Source organism: Microcaecilia unicolor, chromosome 3 (assembly GCF_901765095.1).
Source record: "Microcaecilia unicolor chromosome 3, aMicUni1.1, whole genome shotgun sequence".
Taxonomy (NCBI): Eukaryota; Metazoa; Chordata; class Amphibia; order Gymnophiona; family Siphonopidae; genus Microcaecilia; species Microcaecilia unicolor.
The window spans coordinates 205,300,495-205,319,035 of record NC_044033.1 but is presented as its reverse complement, the minus strand read 5'-3'; the positions used below and the strand labels follow the sequence as shown (position 1 = coordinate 205,319,035).

The 18,541-nt window shown below is 46.6% G+C and overlaps 1 protein-coding gene across 1 annotated transcript in view; it reads right to left on the bottom strand.

The window, feature by feature from the left end:
* Positions 1-246: 246 nt before the first annotated feature.
* Positions 247-18,541, bottom strand: part of TAPBP (TAP binding protein) — a 39,729-nt gene continuing 21,434 nt past the window's right edge. Inside the window, exons 4-8 of the mRNA XM_030197213.1 lie at positions 16,542-16,883; positions 9,693-10,019; positions 4,041-4,130; positions 3,714-3,751; positions 247-1,223 (exon numbers count right to left, since the gene is read on the bottom strand). Of these exons, the coding sequence (XP_030053073.1) occupies positions 1,209-1,223; positions 3,714-3,751; positions 4,041-4,130; positions 9,693-10,019; positions 16,542-16,883 (812 nt within the window). The 3' untranslated portion in view covers positions 247-1,208. The remainder of the gene's footprint in view (positions 1,224-3,713; positions 3,752-4,040; positions 4,131-9,692; positions 10,020-16,541; positions 16,884-18,541) is intronic.

The window sequence follows — 18,541 nt, the reverse complement described above, 5'->3', positions numbered from 1 at the left end:
AAAATCAGCACAGGGACCTTCAGCAGGAGATACGAAGCAATACAATCTGAACAAGAAAAGGGGGAACACATACAACCCCCCAAGTCTTCTGTCTATCCTCCCCCAACCATTAGCAAGTTTTTCCATCAACTGGAGAGAACATGTACCCCTTATAGCTCTCCCCAGTCCTCAAAATAAACAGAGAACCCCCCCCCCCATCAGTCCCTTACTTCCCCCTACTCCCCACCCCAGCCCACATTCCCACCCCAACTCCACCAGGCTTCAGCAAGACCTTCTATGACATGTCCAATTCCAAAGGTAGAGTCACAACTGTTAAAAGGTCCACCCGGAACATTTATGATTGAACGTCTTGCTCTCGTGGAAAGAGAAGAAAGATAAGAATCCCAGACTGTCAAGAATCTCCATTTATGTTTACGGCAAGCCTTCACTTCCCGAGACTCCATTACACATAAACAACGAAGCCCATCCCTCTATTCCCAGTACGTAGGTGAATCTTTCTGCAACCCCCTCGTTGATTTTTGTAAATGGCCGCAAGCTAACAGTATCATTGGCGCATGGCCACAAATGAAACAAATTGGAAAAAAAAAGGTATTTTTACAGTCATGCAAGAAATGGGCTTAGCTCACGAGAAAGACCTTCATAAGGGTGCGCTAACCCCATTTCTTAGTGCAGCTTAGTAAAAGGGCCCCTGAGCAATTATATAGCTGCATTGCAAATATCGAGCCACAGAATCTCCATGCAGGGCCACAGCTCACACTCATGCGCACAAACATGTCCCAACCAGCTGTCATTTCAAAGCTGTGCACACAAGAGGAATCTCAGTAGAATGACACATCTGTGCATTTTAACTCCTTAGCACAAATTTCCAAATAACATTTACATCATCGAGAACCTCAGTCTTCAAAGTCATGAGCTTGTGGTCGGCAAATGCCGACTGCAACAGTCAAAGGTCAAGGAATCTTCCAGATAGAGGTTGCCACAGACCTCAAGAGATATTGGGGAGCAGAGAAACATGTAAGACAGAGAGACAGAGCAAAGGCCACAGCTGCTACCCAGGAAGTGTCTGTAGCAAACGGATAGGGAGGGAATCCATGCTCGGATCGCCAAGGGGTCTCCTGAAGGTCTTTGTGGACACAGAAGGCACCAGTTTCAGGTCAGGTAGTGGGACTTAACTTCTCAGGGAATGCAGTGGTATCCACATCATGTCTTCATTCGAATTTCTCCTGGAAGTAAGGAGAAGGGAGACATTTAGGAAGTGTTTCTGAAATCTGTCATCTTAGTTTCAGTTTCTCCCTTCCTTCCTGTCGTATTAGGTCAGACCAAAGGTCTAAAGAGCCGCAAATTCTGTCTCCAACAGTGGCCAACCCAGGCCACTAGGAAGGACCTAGCAGATCCATCCCACGCTGCTCACGTCCAGGGATAAATCATGTTTTTTCCAAAGTCTACCTGGCTAATAAGTGCTTATAGATTTTTTCCTCTAAGAACTTGTCCAAACCCCTACGCTAGAGGCCTTGACCACAAATTCCAGAGCTAGATTGCTCACTGAATTAAAAATGTGTTTTAAATGTGCTACCTGTGTCATGAAGTGTTCATAGATAAAAACCATATGACCTATCCAGTCTGCCCATCCCTTTCACTGCCTTAGGAAACCCTATGTACTTGTCCCAACCTTTCTTGAATTCAGACAGTGTTTTTGTCTCCACCACTTCCACCGGGAGGCTGTTCTACAAATTCACCACCCTTTCCGTGAAGAAGTATTTCCTCGGGTTACTTCAGAGTCTATCCCCTTTCACCTTATCCTGTGCCCTCTCCTTCCAGAGCTTCCTTTCAATTGAGACTCGCCTCCTCTGCATTTATGCCACATAGGTCATAAATGTCTCTGGATTGGCCACTGTTGGAAACAGGATACTGGGCTTGATGGACCTTTGGTCTGTCCCAGTGTGGCAATACTTATGTACTTATGTCTCTATCATATCTCCCCTCTCGCCCTTCTTCCAAAGTATACAACTTGAGATCTTTAAGTCTGTCCCCGTATGATTTATGATGAAGACCGTTTTAGTAGCTGCCCTCTGGCCCGATTTCACCCTGTTTGTATCTTTTTGAAACTCTTTCCTATCCTAGTGGAATTAGAAAAGGTACAGAGAAGGGCAACGAAAATGATAAAGGGGATAGGATGACTTCCCTATGAGGAAAGGCTGAAGCGTCTAGGGCTCTTTAGCTTGGAGAAAAAACGGCTGAGGGGAGATATGATAGAGGTCTATAAAATAATGAGTGGAGTGGAATGGGTAGATGTGAATCGTTTGTTTACTCTTTCCAAAAATACTAGGACTAGGGGGCATGCGATGAAGCTACAAAGTAGTAAATTTAATACGAACCAGAAAAAAACTTTTCTTCACTCAACCTGTAATTAAACTCTGGAATTCGTTGCCAGAGAATGTGGTAAAGGCGGTTAGCTTGGCAGGGTTTAAAAAGGGTCTGAACGGCTTTCTTAAGGAAAAGGCCATAGACCATTATTACATTAACTTGGGGAAAATCCACTGTTTATTTCTGGAATAAGCAGCAAAAAATGTATTGAACTTTTTTGGGATCTTGCCAGGTATTTGTGACCTGGATTGGCCACTGTTGGAAACAGGATGCTGGGCTTGATGGACTTTTGGTCTGTCCCAGTGTGGCAATACTTATCTACTTATGTAGTACATTTGGAACGGGTAAATTTATATGTTTCAGCCACTTGATGTTTTATAGATCTCTATCACATCCTCTCTCGGTTGTCTTTCTTCTGAGCTAAAGAGCCCTAACTGTTTAACTTAGCTTTATAGGTGAGCCATTCCATCCCCTTTATTTTTGGTTGTCCTCTTCTGTACCTTTTCTAGCTCCACAGATCCATACAAAAGCATTATAATATTCTCCCCTGACCCCTGTACCCAGGGGTGTGCTGGTAAATTTTTAACAACAGGCTCTTTCTCCGGACATAGCCAGCTGTTGGAAGGGCCAGGGGTGGCCGGGTGGAGGGGGGGAGCAACACTTGCCTCTCTCTCCTCCCTCCCTTCGTGTGGGCACGCTAGGCATACCTTTGCTGGCAACCAATAAATGGACTGCCACCACTCCCAAAGTCTTGCTCTGAGCAGCATGCTAAAACTTCTCACACATGCTGGAGAAGTCCCAGCCTGCTGCTCAGAGCTGGAAACAAGGAGCGGGGAGCTGCAGCAGTCTATTTACTTGGCTGGCAGGGCTCAGTATCCCCACCAGCAAAGTAAAAGAGAATTCAGCTGGGGGCCCAAGCCCACATTTTGGAAGCCAGTTGTTAAAGTAGCCATGGAGGGCCCTACTTTAACAACCGGCTCCCAAAATTCTTAAAAACTTAACAACCGGCTCTTGCGAGCCTGCTCCAGCACACCACTGCCTGTACCTATGCACCAGAGGCGGGGGAGCTCACAGCTCCTGCAGTTCTGGCCTCCACCAGCAGGAGAAGCTGTAGGCAATGGTTTATTTTATTTTTTTATTTATTTTTGTTACATTTGTACCCTGTGTTTTCCCACTCATGGCAGGCTCAATGCGGCGGGCAATGGAGGGTTAAGTGACTTGTCCAGAGTCACAAGGAGCTGCCTGTGCCAGGAACTGAACTCACTTCCTCAGGACCAAGGTCCACCACCCTAACCACTAGGCCACTCCTCTCCTCCAACCTCTAACTGAGAAGATGAGTATTTTTGTACCTTGTTTTCCTCTTCACCTCCAAACAGGCCTGGACAGACTGAAAAGGAAGAAAAAAAAAAAGGATGTTATATTTGTTTGTCTGGCAGTCCCACCCTCTTTCTTCCATGCCTCAGTCACAAGTGACTGCGAATCCTGCTGTGGTTTGTAATCATCACCAGTAAAGGCAGGAAAACTGGCAGCCCCTGCACCAGTTTTTTCAATTAGCACCTCCTGCTGTCTTCACTCCACTGGCTTATAAATAAATCACTGAAGCAGAGAGAAAGAGGCTGGGGGGTCATGAAGGGACAGGATTAGTGGGAAGTCAAGCTCCTGCACACTGCTCTTACCTTTAATTCCCACGAATTTTAGGATGCCATAGAGGATCAGAGCAGTCAAGAATAATCCAATAATGTTATCGATGGAGAGCCCGGACTCCCCTGGGATAGAGAGAGAAAGAACCCAGAAAACTCAGAGTGAGATAAAGACACAGAGCCTCCCTTCCTACAGCTATACTGAGACAAGGACAGAGAGACCTCTGCTAAAGGTAGACCAGGGGTTCTCACTCCAGTCCTCAGGACACACCTAGCCAGTCAGGTTTTCAGGTTATCCCCAATGAATATGGCGTTTTTTTCAGGACCCCTGTGAGGTCGATCCTGTGCAAGCAGCCAGCAAAGAATTGAAAGGTATGACAGTTACAAATTTTGATGAAACAAGAGTTATAGTTAGATATTATGGTGAGAGGGTATTTACTTTTAATTTCGCAGTCTAACCCCTGATGAAGCCAGAAGGCGAAACGCATTGCAAGCATAGGGAGATGTGGAGGGGCACAATCGAACGCAAACGCCTATCTCCATGGGCGTTTATCTCCGAGAATGGGTCCGTGAAGAGGTGGGCCGAACCGTATTTTCGAAAAAATGGACGTCCTAATCCGAGCCATTTGGTCGAAGGAGGGGCCAGGATTCGTAGTACACTGGCCCCCCTGATATGCCAGGACACCAACTGGGCACTCTAGGTCAGTGCGGTGGACTTCAGAAAAAGCTCCCACATGCATAGCTCCCTTACCACGGGTGCTGAGCTCCCAACCCCCCTCCCCCAAAACCCACTACCCACAAATGTACAACACTACCATAGCTCTTAGGGGTGAAGGGGGCACCTACATGTGGGTACAGTGGGTTTTGGAGGCCTCCCATTTACCAGCACAAGTGTTACAGGTGGGGGGGAGGGGGGTACCCACTAAAAGTGCTCCAGGGACCTGCATACACGCAGGCCTCTAGGACTTGTTGCTGCTGTATAACATTGGCACACCAGTTGACACCTGAAGACTAATCTCTCTGAAAACGTCCTTTATTGGAATAACCGCGTTTACTCACAGTTAACTGCAGATCAGAGGTTGTGCCCCACTGGCAACGAGTCTCCCTGGTACTGAGATTAGCAGTAGGTCAGAGCTGGCAGAATGGTGTACAATGCCCTCTTTCAGCCACATTCAAGGTAAGAACTAAGTTCTCTAAAGTGGCTAACACAGGAAAGGGAACTAAAACTGGCTTACAAAAATGGCCACTACCGCATGGACTACAACAGGAAACACAAAAGGGCACACTCTGACCCAGTAGGCAGGGGGAAAAGCACAATGGGAGAAGAGCCTACCAACTACCAACATCATGAGACTGTAACACAAGCTAATGAAATCACGGAGCCCAATACCCTACACCCACCACAATGCAATGCTGATGTGACCCTGTACTGCACCCGAGAGCCACATCTGACCCAGGGAAAGGCTGTGACAGGATCGAACACATTCTGCTGTCATGGAGGTGGGTACGGCATTTGAGGCTGGCATACAGGCTGGAAAAAAAGTTTTTAAAGTGGGGTTTTTTTTTGGTGGGAGGGGGTTAGTGACCACTGGGGGAGTCCGGGGAGGTCATCCCCGATTCCCTCCAGTGGTCATCTGGGCAGTTGGGGCACTTTTTTGGGACTTGTTTCGTGAGAAAAAAGGGTCCAAAATAAGTGACCCAAAATCGCGGTCAAAACGCCTTTTTTTTTTTTTTTTTCCCGATTATCAGCTAAAGACGCCCATCTCCCGATTTGGGTCAAAATATAGGCTTTTCTTTTTCGATTATAAGCTAGATAGCGGACTTCAACTACAGAGGTGCACGCAATAATCAACGGTCTCCTAAAAGATGTGAGCTAGGAGATCGATAAGAGAAATTAAGAGTATTTTCAAAGAAGGCAATATCAGAATATGTGCCACCAGAAGGAACAACAGTGACATCAGTGAACAGTCCACTTGAATCTGGGAATATAAACTGTATCTGCTTAGTTTGAGACTTTGACACAATCTATGTTTTGAAAGACGCCAGATTCAACGTTTGAAAAAGCATAAGGGGATCATTTTAATCCCGGTGTCATATAGCCTTCTTGTTGTTTAGTATATTTATATATACTGGAAAATGTATACGAAATTTTGCTTTTTCGGGAGTATGAATGGAGTGTGAAAAAGTGGAGTATGGAAGGGCGGATTGAGTTAAGTTAAAAGTAAATGTTCACCAGATTTGGGTAATTTTAAATATGAGAATTTGAATAAAGACTAAAGTAAAGAAAAAATTGAATGCAGTTATTTGGTAGCAATGAATATGCATGAGATAGATTTGCATGCACTGCCTTCATTATATGCCAATCTACCTCAGGGAAATTCATTGTGGGCATCCTGAAGACCTGACTGGCTGGGTGTGTCCCGAGGACTGGGTTTAGAACACCTGTACTAGACAGACATTGGACACCTCACACCAAGTGAGATGCAGACCAGAGACCCCTGTTCCTGCTGATCTATGTATATCAAATGTATTTTTGATTACGTTTTAAAAATGTTTTTCTTTTGATTGTGTTTTAAAAATGTTTTTCTTTTGATTGTATGCATGTTGTTTTTGTACACTGCCTAGAATTTGCGGATAGTACAGTTTATAAATATTTTAAATAAGTAAATAAATTGCTAGCCCCCCACCCCCACCTTCCTGAGATACAGAGACATCTGCTTCTATTCAACTGATACATGGACAAAGACACCCCGTCCTCACACCAGACAGACACAGGCATAAAGAGAGACCTCTGCTTCTGTTAGACTGATACATTGATACTCTTCAATCACACCAGACTGAGAGACAGACATAGAGACCTCCGCTCCTGTTAAACTGACACAGGGACACAGAAAGCCCCCTCCTCACACCAGACAGACACAGGCATAAAGAGAGACCTCTACTCCTTTTAGACTGATACACTGATACAGACAGTCCCCTCTTCACACCAGACTGAGACAAAGAGAAACCTTGGCTCCTGTTAGACTGATACAGAGACACAGAAAGCCCCCTTCTCACACCAGACAGACACAAACAGGCTAATATTCAAATGTACTTATTAGTTGATGGCAGTGTTGACCACATAACTGCTTTTTAAAACAAAAAATGCAATAAATATCAATATAACTTTGGTCATTTTAATTGCAAAATGGTCACAAAGTTACGCATTTTAAAAGGGGAACAGTTTGAGACAGGTTAAGGGTGGTGTAAAAGCTATAGGCTTAGCAGTAAAATTCAGCCACCGAACCTAGATTTTATCTGCCCCAGTGGTGACAGATAAACACTGGATCTAATTTTCAACAGAGTAATAAACTGCTAATTCACCTAGAAATGTTGTGTCCTATCTTATCTGATGGAAATGCCATATAGCAAGTATTCAATTAAACAATAAGCATCATCCATTTAAATGTATACGTTAATTTTCAGCAGTGGCACTTATAGGGTTAACACTGCTGAAAAAACGTACAACAGAAAAATTATCCATTTTAACGCACCATGGTCTGCTAAACATACATAAAGAGACCTCTCTCTTGAGAGTAATTACCACACTGATACACAGATACAAAGAGATGCCTGGTCCCACCATACTGAAGCATGGTCACAAGAGACCCTCCCCCTTGCACTGATACACAGATATAGAGACTCCTTCTACTTCCAGAACCACTCAAGAGTGATTCACAGACACAGACAGACCCCTCTTTCCACATAAACAGACCCCCTTCTCTCCTGAGACCTTTTCATATACAGAGACCCCCTACTCCCATGAGAATGACAAAGAGAGACCTCATCCTCTCCTAATGAGACTGAAGCAAAAAAAGAATCCCCTGCTCCCTCCAGGCTGACACAAAGAGACACCTCATAGTAACATAGTAGATGACAGCAGAAAAAGACCTGCAGGGTCCATCCAGTCTGCCCAAGAAGACAAATTCATATGTGCTACTTTTTTATTTGTACTGTCCTCCTTTCACTAGATTGAAACCAGAACACTGTATCAATGATTTTATAGTGAGAATACTAAAAGGAAACTTTAAGACAAGCCAGCAACATAAGACCTTAGAAGTCAGAATGATTAAATATTTTGACACCCACCAGACAGGACTTAACAAAGATCTGGGTTTTCTATCCCAATATAAACCATAAAATTCTACTGTTTTGTCACCCTCTTATCACCATGCATATCTCTCTATCCCTATTCCACCCCGGCCCTCCCTGTCTCACCTAACCCACCCCACCCTCATCCTGTGAGTGTCACTGGAATGCTTTGATGTTTCACTTATATATACTGTTATTTATCAACATTTGCTTATTTCCGATCTGATGAAGAAGGGCTACCTTCGAAAGCTAATAAAAAAAATGTATTGTTAGTCCAATAAAAAAGGTTATCATCTTATTTTCCTTTCTGTGTTTTATTTTCTTTTATTTCCATTGATTACCTTTAAAAGTGGACCAACACGGCTACCACAGTCTCAAAATTCCCTACTGCCTGACAGCCTGGACACAAAGAGGGGAGTAATCGAAAGGGACGTCCAAGTTTTGTTGAGGACGTCCTCGCAAAACATCCCGATGGAGGGGCAGGGAAACCCGTATTATCGAAACAAGATGGGCGTCCATCTTTCGTTTCGATAATACGGTCAGGGACGTCCAAATCTTGAAATTTAGGTCGTCCCTAGAGATGGTCGCCCCTAGACGTGGTCGTTTCTGATTTTCGGCGATAATGGAAACCAAGGACGTCCATCTCAGAAGCGACCAAAGGCAAGCCATTTGGTTGTGGGAGGAGCCAGCATTTGTAGTGCACAGGTCTCCCTGACATGCCAGGACACCAACCGGGCACCCTAGGGGGCACTGCAGTGGACTTAATAAATTGCTCCCAGGTACATAGCTCCCTTACCTTGTGTGCTGAGCCCCCCAAAACCCACTACCCCAACTGTACACCACTACCGTAGCCCTTACGGGTGAAGGGGGGCACCTAGATTGGGTACAGTGGGTTTGTGATGGGTTTTGGAGGGCTCGCTGTTTCCTCCACAAATGTAACAGGTAGGGGGGGATGGGCCTGGGTCCGCCTGTCTAAAGTGCACTGCAGTACCCACTAAAACTGCTCCTGGGACCTGCATACTACTGTCACAGACCTGAGTATGACATCTGAGGCTGTCAAAAAATATTTTAAAAGATATTTTTTGAGGGTGGAAAGGGAGTAAGGGGAGGTCATCCCCGATTCTCTCCAGTGGTCATCTGGTCATTTCGGGCACCTTTTTGTGCCTTGGTCGTAAGAAAAACAGGACCAGGTAAAGTCATCCAAGTGCTCGTCAGGGACGCCCTTTTTTTTCCATTATGGGTCAAGGACGTCCTAGCTTTAGGCACCCCCAAGTCCCGCCTTCGCTACGCCTCCGACACGCCCCCTTGAACTTTGGCCGTCCCTGCAACGGAAAGTAGTTGGGGACGTCAAAAATCGGCTTTCAATTATACCAATTTGGACGGCCCTGTGAGAAGGACACCCATCTTCCGATTTATGTCAAATAGATGGGCATCCTTCTCTTTGGAAAATGAGCCCAAAAGACACCTCTCCTCCCAGCACTGATCCTGAGAGAGCCACGGCTGATGCTGGAGATCGAAGAGGCTCTGTGGAGTCCCAGCTCACGAAGGATCACATACCTGCCACCTTCAGGTGAAGGCTCTTCCTGGCCCCGGTTCTGAGGGAGGCGTGGCTGACGTGACAGGTGTACACGTCACCATGGTCCTCTCTGGAGCCCCGAACACGGATGGAGCTGGTGATGTTGAAGGTCCCGTCAGCGCTGCGCTTGTGGCTGGTCTGCCACGCTTGTCTTACATACTCCGTGATGCCACCTTCCCTGCCACGTCTCCGCAGCCACTCCACAGTGAGCTCCAGTGGGTAATAGCGATAGACCACACACTCTACCACCAGCTCCTGTCCTGGCAACACTAGGAGGGGATCTGGACTCAGGGAGATCTTAGGAAGCTCTGAAATTAGGCAGAAACAAGTCATTGAACTATCTTTGCATTAGTTCTAGTACCTCCAATACTGACTACTTGTGTGTGACCTTGGGTTGAGTCAATCTATCTCCCTGTGGGGATTCTGTGCGTGTGACCTCAGGCTAAGTCCTTTTCTCTCCTGTTCCTGAGTCTATATTGTTGTATGGCTTGTATTATTAATCTGCTAAAAACTTCTTCGGGGGAAAACGGCATTATAACTGACTTTTTAAATTAAATACACATATAATAATGAGTGGACTGCCCCTCTAGACCTGAAGGGGCAGTGGTGCACAGCTCTGACATGCATATCTATCACTTACTATTACATGCATCCTTGCTATTACTACACGTGTTGTTTGCATGTATATTCTTATTGCATGCACTGTCCTATATAATAACTAGCCATTAAGCTCGTAAAAATGAGCGAGTATTGCAGCCCTCCTCTCTCCCCTGGCCTCACCCCGTCCACTGATCCTCCCCCCATATCCAGCGACCCTCCTCTTTCCCTTGGCCTCCCCCCCCCCATGTCCAGCAACTCTCTTCTGTGCCCTGCTCTCACCCCAAGTCCAGCAACCATGGCCTCTCCCCCCTGCCCTCCCCCCATGTCCAGCTACCCTCCTTGCCGCCACTCCCTCCCCCCTCCGTGCCGGGCCCCCTGCATTGACCTGACAGCGCCTCTCACCTCCGTGTGAAAGCGCTGCAGGCAGCAGCAGATCGCTCTGCTGCTGCCTGCAGCGCTTCCACATGGAGGTGAGAGGCGCTGTCAGGTCAGTGCAGGGGGCCCGGCACGGAGGGTGGCGGGAGCGGCGGCGGGGATGGGGGGGGGGGGGGGGGGTGTGGAGGTTGTTTCGCGCGATGTTCCTTTCCAGGCGGCAGTGGCGGCGTCCGACAATTCGTCTCCGTTTCCCTCTCCGTTCCGCCCTCGACGTCATGACGTCTTGAAGCGAGGGCGGGACAGAGAGGGAAGTCTGTACTGCGCATTTGCAAGTGAGTACGGTCACTTGCCGTTTATATGTTTGATTCTCACCACCAACGTTCTAAAGTAGCTGCCTGTGTCCGTGGCTCCTGGAGTTGCTGAGCTAGGCTCCGTAGCCAGGCTGACGTCACTCACAGCTGATTCCCAAGCAAGGGGAGAAGTTTCCCTACTCCTCCCCCTGCCTGGGAATCAGCTGTGAGTGCGCCGCTCAAACACCCCCTCCGTGCATCACCCAAGCCCCCCTCCCCCAGTACATCAAACACCCCCCTCCCCCCCGAAGCACATCAACCCCCCCCCACGCACATCAATCCCCTCGCTACCTGCAGCTGCCACTGGTAACGCTGTCCAGCTGCTGCTGCTTCTCCTGTTGAGCAGCAGCGGCCGCTACAAAAAGAAAAAAAGCCATAAATGTTTTTAAACATCAAGCACGGCACCACAGACAGCCTTCAGGCATTGGCTGTCGGCTCTGCAGCCGCTCCTCCTCTCGCCTCCACGTCACTGCCCATGGAGTAAGACCCCGGAGGAGCGCAGCAACGTGAGAGGCGAGAGGAGGAGCAGCTGCAGAGCCGACAGCCAATGCCTGATGGCTGTCTACAGTGCCGCATTTCAGGTTTAAAAACATTTATTGCTTTCTTTCTTTTTGTAGCGGCCGCTGCTGCTCAATAGGATAAGCAGCAGCGGCTGCACAACATTACCAGTGGCAGCTGTGGGTGGCGAGGGGGTTTGATGCGTGGGGGGGGGGGGGAGGGAGGGTCGCTGGACATGGGTGGCTGGAGGGGGGTAGGGGGGAGGAGGAGGGGAGGGTCGCTGGACATGGGTGGCTGGAGGGGGGCAGGGGGAGAGGAGGGTCACTGGACATGGATGGCTGGGGGGGGGGCAGGGGAGGGGGAGGTGGGGTGGGGGTCCTGAGACCAGAGAGGTGGGGGTGGGGGACCTGCGAGAGGGGGGGCACACACTCACTCACTGTCTCTCACATACACTCTCTCTGACACACTCTCTGTCTATCACACTCTATCTCTCTGTCACACACAAACAGTCTCACACACACAGACACTATTATGTCTCTCACACAAACACACACACACTCTGTCTCTCTCTCATTATCTCTCTGACACACACACTCCATCTCTCACACACACTCCCTCTCAAACATACACACTCCAAGGAAAACCTTGCTAGCACCCATTTCATTTCTGTCAGAAACGGGCCTTTTTTTTACTAGTTATTACATATGTTGTTATATATACTATATCACATCTTGTTAACATTAAGCGTTATTGTTCAAGGTTGTGTTCAATTTCTCAAGAAACACAAAAGTACAAACTGCCAAACTACTGAGTTCACGTCCTAATCCTGAAGGCCTTCTGTACTTCTGTGTTTGCTGTTCTTTTATTTGTGCTTTGGATTAGAGAGCTGCACGGGGACAGAAATCTTACTCGTCCCCGCTGGAATCTTACCCATTCCCCACCCATCCCAGCTGGAACTTTACCCATCCCCACAAGAATTGAACCTGTCCCCACTCAGTCCCACAAGAATTTAATGGTACATTTTTATAAAAATTCCAGCTCTCTCTCTCTGGGTTTGAGCTGCAGGCAAGGAAGGAACAGAAGTTGAAACTTGGAACACTCTGAGGCGCACATGTAAGACTTGTCTCTGATTCACTGGCACTGTGTGCTAAAAGGTTGCCACATTCACATGCCAGTAGGTCAGGTGACATCTGATGCTCATGCCTGTGTCAGAGCTGAGGTCTGCGCATCAGCCCTGGAGCAAAGAGGATTAATGGTAACATAGTAAGTAACAGCAGATAAAAACCTGAAGGGTCCGTCCAGTCTGCCCAATAGTCACACCCATTTTCGATTCATAATTAAATCAACAATGAACGCGATATTATATACTTGACCATAGAAGTCCGTCTGGCCCCATCCTTATGTTCCAACTGCTGGAGTTGCCCTCGAAGCCCACTTCAGCCTATTCATGTTCTCATTTGCAGGACACTGACTGTAAAAGTCTGTCCAGCACTGTCCTTGTGTTCCAGCCACTAAAGTTGCATCTAAGCCCTTTCCAGCCCATCCTAAACCAGATTGCCATATATGAGACACAGACCATACAAGTCGCCATCTAAGCGTCACTCGACACATCCACACACATGCAGCCATTTAAGTTTAGTTTTTTCATAACTTCCATTTTCTAATTAGAGATCCTCCGTGTTCATCCCACGCCTTGAATTCCGTCACCATTTGTGTCTCTACCACCTCCTTAATGGAAGACTTTCCGCATTTGTGCTGTTAAAACGAAGGAGGAGGAGGACAGCACTCAAAGAACTTGGTACTCGTTAGGTGAGACGCTGGTGCAAGTGCAGCGTACACTTCCACGGGAACCCCCCAGGAACTGTTTCCGTCCCCACGGGAACCCCCCAGGAACTGTTTCCATCCCCACGGGAACCCCGCAGGAACTGTTTCCGTCCCCACGGGAACCCCCCAGGAACTGTTTCCATCCCCACGGGAACCCCGCAGGAACTGTTTCCGTCCCCACGGGAACCCCGCAGGAATTGTTTCCATCCCCATGGGAACCCCGCAGGAACTGTTTCCGTACCCAAGGGATCCCTGCAGAACTGCTTCTGTCCAGCGGGAACCTCATGGGTTCCACAGGATTCCCACGAACCCCGTTCCCGTGCAAGTCTTTACTTTAGATTCCCTCTATCATAGTCTCCATAATCAGTGACTTCCCAGAGACATGCAGCAGATCCAAAACTAAAAAGAACACGCTGAAGACCATTATTACCTGTGTTATTATTACACATGCTCTTATTATATGTGGTGTTATTGGTACATGCTAACAGGCTGGCCAGGAGGGTTGTGACAAGCTGGCTTGTAAACACAACGTATTAAAATAAGAATTGGAAATTTGGGTCTCTGGTTATTTAAATGAGTTTCTGCCTCTTTGACGAGGCAGAAACAGGAGGTATCCACAAAGCTCTGACTCCAGAGGCAGCAGCGGGGCCCTGGGTCTTTGGTCTGCTGTATTCCAGGATACCGTGGAATGAAGTCAGGCTTGGGAAGCTCTATCAGAACTCAGTGTTCCTTTTACAACGGCACACTAGCATTTTTAGCGCATAGTAAAAATAAGCCTGCGCTAAACGCTATAAACTCCCATATATTCCTATGGGTGTCTCCAGCCTTTAGCGCAGGCTAAAAATACTACTGCGCCTTTGTAAAAGACCCCCTCAGTGCGCTGTAATGCGCTGGAGGAGCTCCAGACCCTCTATGAATAATAACCTCCTTCCTAGCAGCTAATTTTTCCTTGAATAATAACATAATGCCCCCCCTTTCCTCCCCAAAACTGGTCTCTGCCTATACTCTCCTTATAACACCAGTGAATCCACCTTATCACATACATGAGGTTGAAGTGGGGGGGGGGGCAGACTCAGGAGTAATGCCAGGAAGTATTTTTTCACGGAAAGGGTAGTAGATACGCAGAATGCCCTCCGGCGGGAGGTGGTGGAGATGAAAACGGTAATGGAATTCAAACATGCGTGGGATAAACACAAAGGAATCCTGTTTAGAAGGAATGGATCCACGGAATGTTAGCAGCAGTGGCGTAGCCACAGGTGGGCCTGGGTGGGCCAGGGCCCACCCTTTTAGGGCTCGGGCCCACCCAACAGTAGCACACGTTTAGTGGTAGCTGGTGGGGATCCCAAGCTCAGCCAGCTGAAGACTTCTCCCTGATGGTAACGAAAACACTACTCTCCACAATACTGGCACCTGAGCATGCTCATTTTACAGCACATGCTTGCTGTGGACTGCCAAGGTGGAAAGAAGTGTTTTCCCACCAGCGGAGATTTTTTTGGGTGGTGGTTGGGGGGGGGGAGAACACTTGGTGCCCACCCACTTCTTGCCTGGGCCCACCTAAAATCTGTTGTCTGGCTACGCCCCCGGTTAGCGGAGATTGGGTGGCGACACCGGTAATTGGGAAGCAAAACCAGTGCTGGGTAGACTTCTACGGTCTGTGCCCTGAGAATGGCAAGGACAAATCAAACTCAGGTATACATATAAAGTATCACATACCATGTAAATGAATTTATCTTGTTGGACAGACTGGATGGACCGTTCAGGTCTTTATCTGCCGTCATTTACTATGTTACTCTTTGGGGTTCTACATGGAATGTTGCTACTAATTGGGATTCCGGAATCTTGTAACTCTTTAGGATTCCAAAATCTTCAGAACTTTTAGTACAAGAACAGTGCTAGGCAGACTTCTACGGTCTGTGCCCTGAGAATGGCAAGGACAAATCAAACTCAGGTATACATATAAAGTATCACATACCATGTAAAATGAGTTTATCTTGTTGGGCAGACTGGATGGACCGCTCAGGTCGTTACCTGCCGTCATTTACTATGTTACATGTAGCATTTTACGATGTGTATCTTTGTTATTACATCATGCTATTACATACTATTATGTGAACCAAACCACAGAAAGTGGAAAGAACACAAAAATCCCAGAAAAAGTCACAGGACAAGGTCAAGAGTGGGAACAGAGTCCGGCTCTTCAAAAACAGACCAGAGACGCTGAGTAGGAAATCGATAGTTTTATTGGAGGACGACTCAACAGGGTACCGTGTTTCGGCACAAACGGTTCCTTCTTCAGGAGTCTTGTTGTCCGTTGGTGAAACAACAGATCTTCTGTGTGTAGATTCTGAATGGCAGTGGGGTCTTTAAAAAGACATTTGTAGTGGTAAATGCTTGTCACAAGATTTACAGCGATGTCCAGAAGTGACGAGAAATAAAGACCCCACTGCCGTCCAGAATCCACACACAGAAGATCTGTTGTTTCACCAACAGACAACCAGACTCCTGAGAAGGCACCGTGTTTGCCGAAACACAATACCCTGTTGAGTCATCCTCCAATGACGCTATTGATTCCTACTCAGCGTCTCTGGTCCATTACATACTATTATAACATGTGGTATTGCTATTACATCCTTTATACTACATGTATCTTGGCTATATGCAGTATTATTATTACATGTAGCATTATAATATGCAGCATCACATGTATTACTACGTCATATTATTACATGTTAGAATAACATGCACAATTAATGTAGTATTACTATTACATATGTTAGTATTATCCATTACATATGTTATTATATGTAGTGTTATTATACTTAGCCAAATCAAATGGTATTTTATACTATAAAGGTAGAATGTAAACCCAAAATTGTATAATACATATTGTATATATGGTATTATTGCACAGGTTGGCATTACAGATAGAATTATTACATGTATTGTTATTACACACCAGGGGCGTAGCCAGATCTTGCAGTGGGAGAGGGCCTGAGCTCCTTTTAGTGAAATCGAGCATGCCGGACATGAGGGGAAGACAGAGCAGGGCAGCAACGCAGCAGCAAAACCAGGGGCCCCATGTAGCTATGCCACTGTTACACACAGTGTTATTGTAGCATGTTGTATTAAAGGTAATATCATTTGATATGTGGTTATTATATACAGCGTTACTTGGGAACTCACCCTGGATGCGCAGCTCCACACCACGCTGAGCCTGCAGATACGGGGTGTAGACGCTGCAGAGGTAGGTGCCCTCGTGAGCCACGCTTACGCTGTGGATGCGCAGTGAGGCATTGCCTCGCTTGTGCAGGTCGCCAAAGAAGAGTTCGGTGTCTTCCTGGGCCAGCAGCACCCGGTCCCTCACGCCATCATAGGCAGACACCACGTGGCCAGAGCCCTGGAACTGGTAGCGCCACTCCAAGGAGAAACGGCTTTCCCGTGCCGAGGAAAAACCGCAGTCCAGCATCACGTCCTCGCCCAGCCGGGCAATCACTGTCGGGGTGCGAGTGAAGACGTGAAGCGCCACTGCATAGAAACAGATGGGGTTAAAAGGATCTTTGGTGAGTCTATGACTTCAAAATATTATGGTGAAGCTTATCTTGTTTAAGCCTAAATTTGAAAGTCTCTCCTCGCACCAGGTCCCATTTATTCCCAGAATTTAATTTAAGGCTTATAAAATATTGCATGGTTATCTTGCTGAATAAAGTGGCGCTTCCTGCTAGTTCAATTTTTAAATTATCATTTACTCATAAAAGGACTGTTTCAAGGAATAACGCCATTACTCTGGAATACTCTTTCATTACCCCTCAGATTAGAACAAGATGATTAGACCTTTCGTAAACTTTTGAAAATGTGTTTACTAAGGTGCACTAACGAATTAGTGCATGGCATTTAGCACACCTTAGTTATCAATAGAAATCAAACAAAATAAAACATGGAAAAGAAAATAAGATGATACCTTTTTATTGGACATAACTTAATACATTTCTTGATTAGCTTTCGAAGGTTGCCCTTCTTCGTCAGATCAGAAATAAGCAAATGTGCTAGCTGACAGTGTATATAAGTGAAAACATTCAAGCATTACTATGACAGTCTGACAGGGTGGGAGGATGGGGGTGGGTAGGAGGTATGCATGGGGACATCAAAGCATATCATTGATATTCTAACAGGATGGGTGTGGATAGGTGAGGGGTGGGGTGATCAACAGAGAAATACAGCTTTATGGTTTATAATGGGCTAGGAACCCCAGATCCTTGTTAAGTCCTTTCTGTTGGGTGTTAAAATATTCAATCATTCTGACTTCAAAGGTCTTACGTTCTTGTATGGTTTTAAAGTTACCTTTCAGGATTCTCACTGTGAAGTCACTGGTACAGTGTCCTGGTCCTGTAAAATGCTGACCAACAGGGGTGGGAACCCTACTGGCACCAGTATTGTTCATGTGATGTCTATGTAAATTGAATCTTGTCTTAAGCATCTGGCCTGTTTCTCCAATATAGCATCCTTCGTTACATTTTTTACACTGAATGATATATACCACATTGGAAGATGAGCAAGTGAAAGATTCCTTTATGTTGAATATCTTTCCTTTGTGGATGACTGTGGGGTCCTGTGAAATATTTTGGCATAGTTTGCAACTGGATAAATTACAGGGAAGTGTGCCCTTCTGTTCCTTTTCAGTCTGTGATGGAAGTTTACTTCTGATTAGCTTGTGTTTTAAGTTGGGTGGCTGTCGGAAGGCCAGTACTGGTGGGGATGGGAATATCTCTTTCAGTAATTCATCCTCCTGGAGTATAGGTTGTAGATCTCTTATGATTTTCCTCAGTTTTTCCAGCTCTGGATTGTATGTCACTACAAGGGGGATTCTGTCTGTGGATTTTTTCTCCTGTACTGTAGCAGATTCTCCCTGGGTGTTTTGAGGGAGGAGGCAATATTCTTGGAGATTATTTTGGGGTTGTAGCCTTTCTGTTTGAAGGATGCAGTCAGGATTTCAAGGTGTCTGAGTCTGTCCCCTGGATCAGAGCAGATACGGTGGTATCTTGTGGCTTGGCTGTAAATAATGGATCTTTTTGTATGTGAAGGGTGGAAGCTGGAGTTGTGGAGGTAGCTGCATCTGTTTGTGGGTTTCTTGTATATAGATGTTTGTATACAGCCATCACTGATTGAGACCGTGGTGTCCAAAAAAT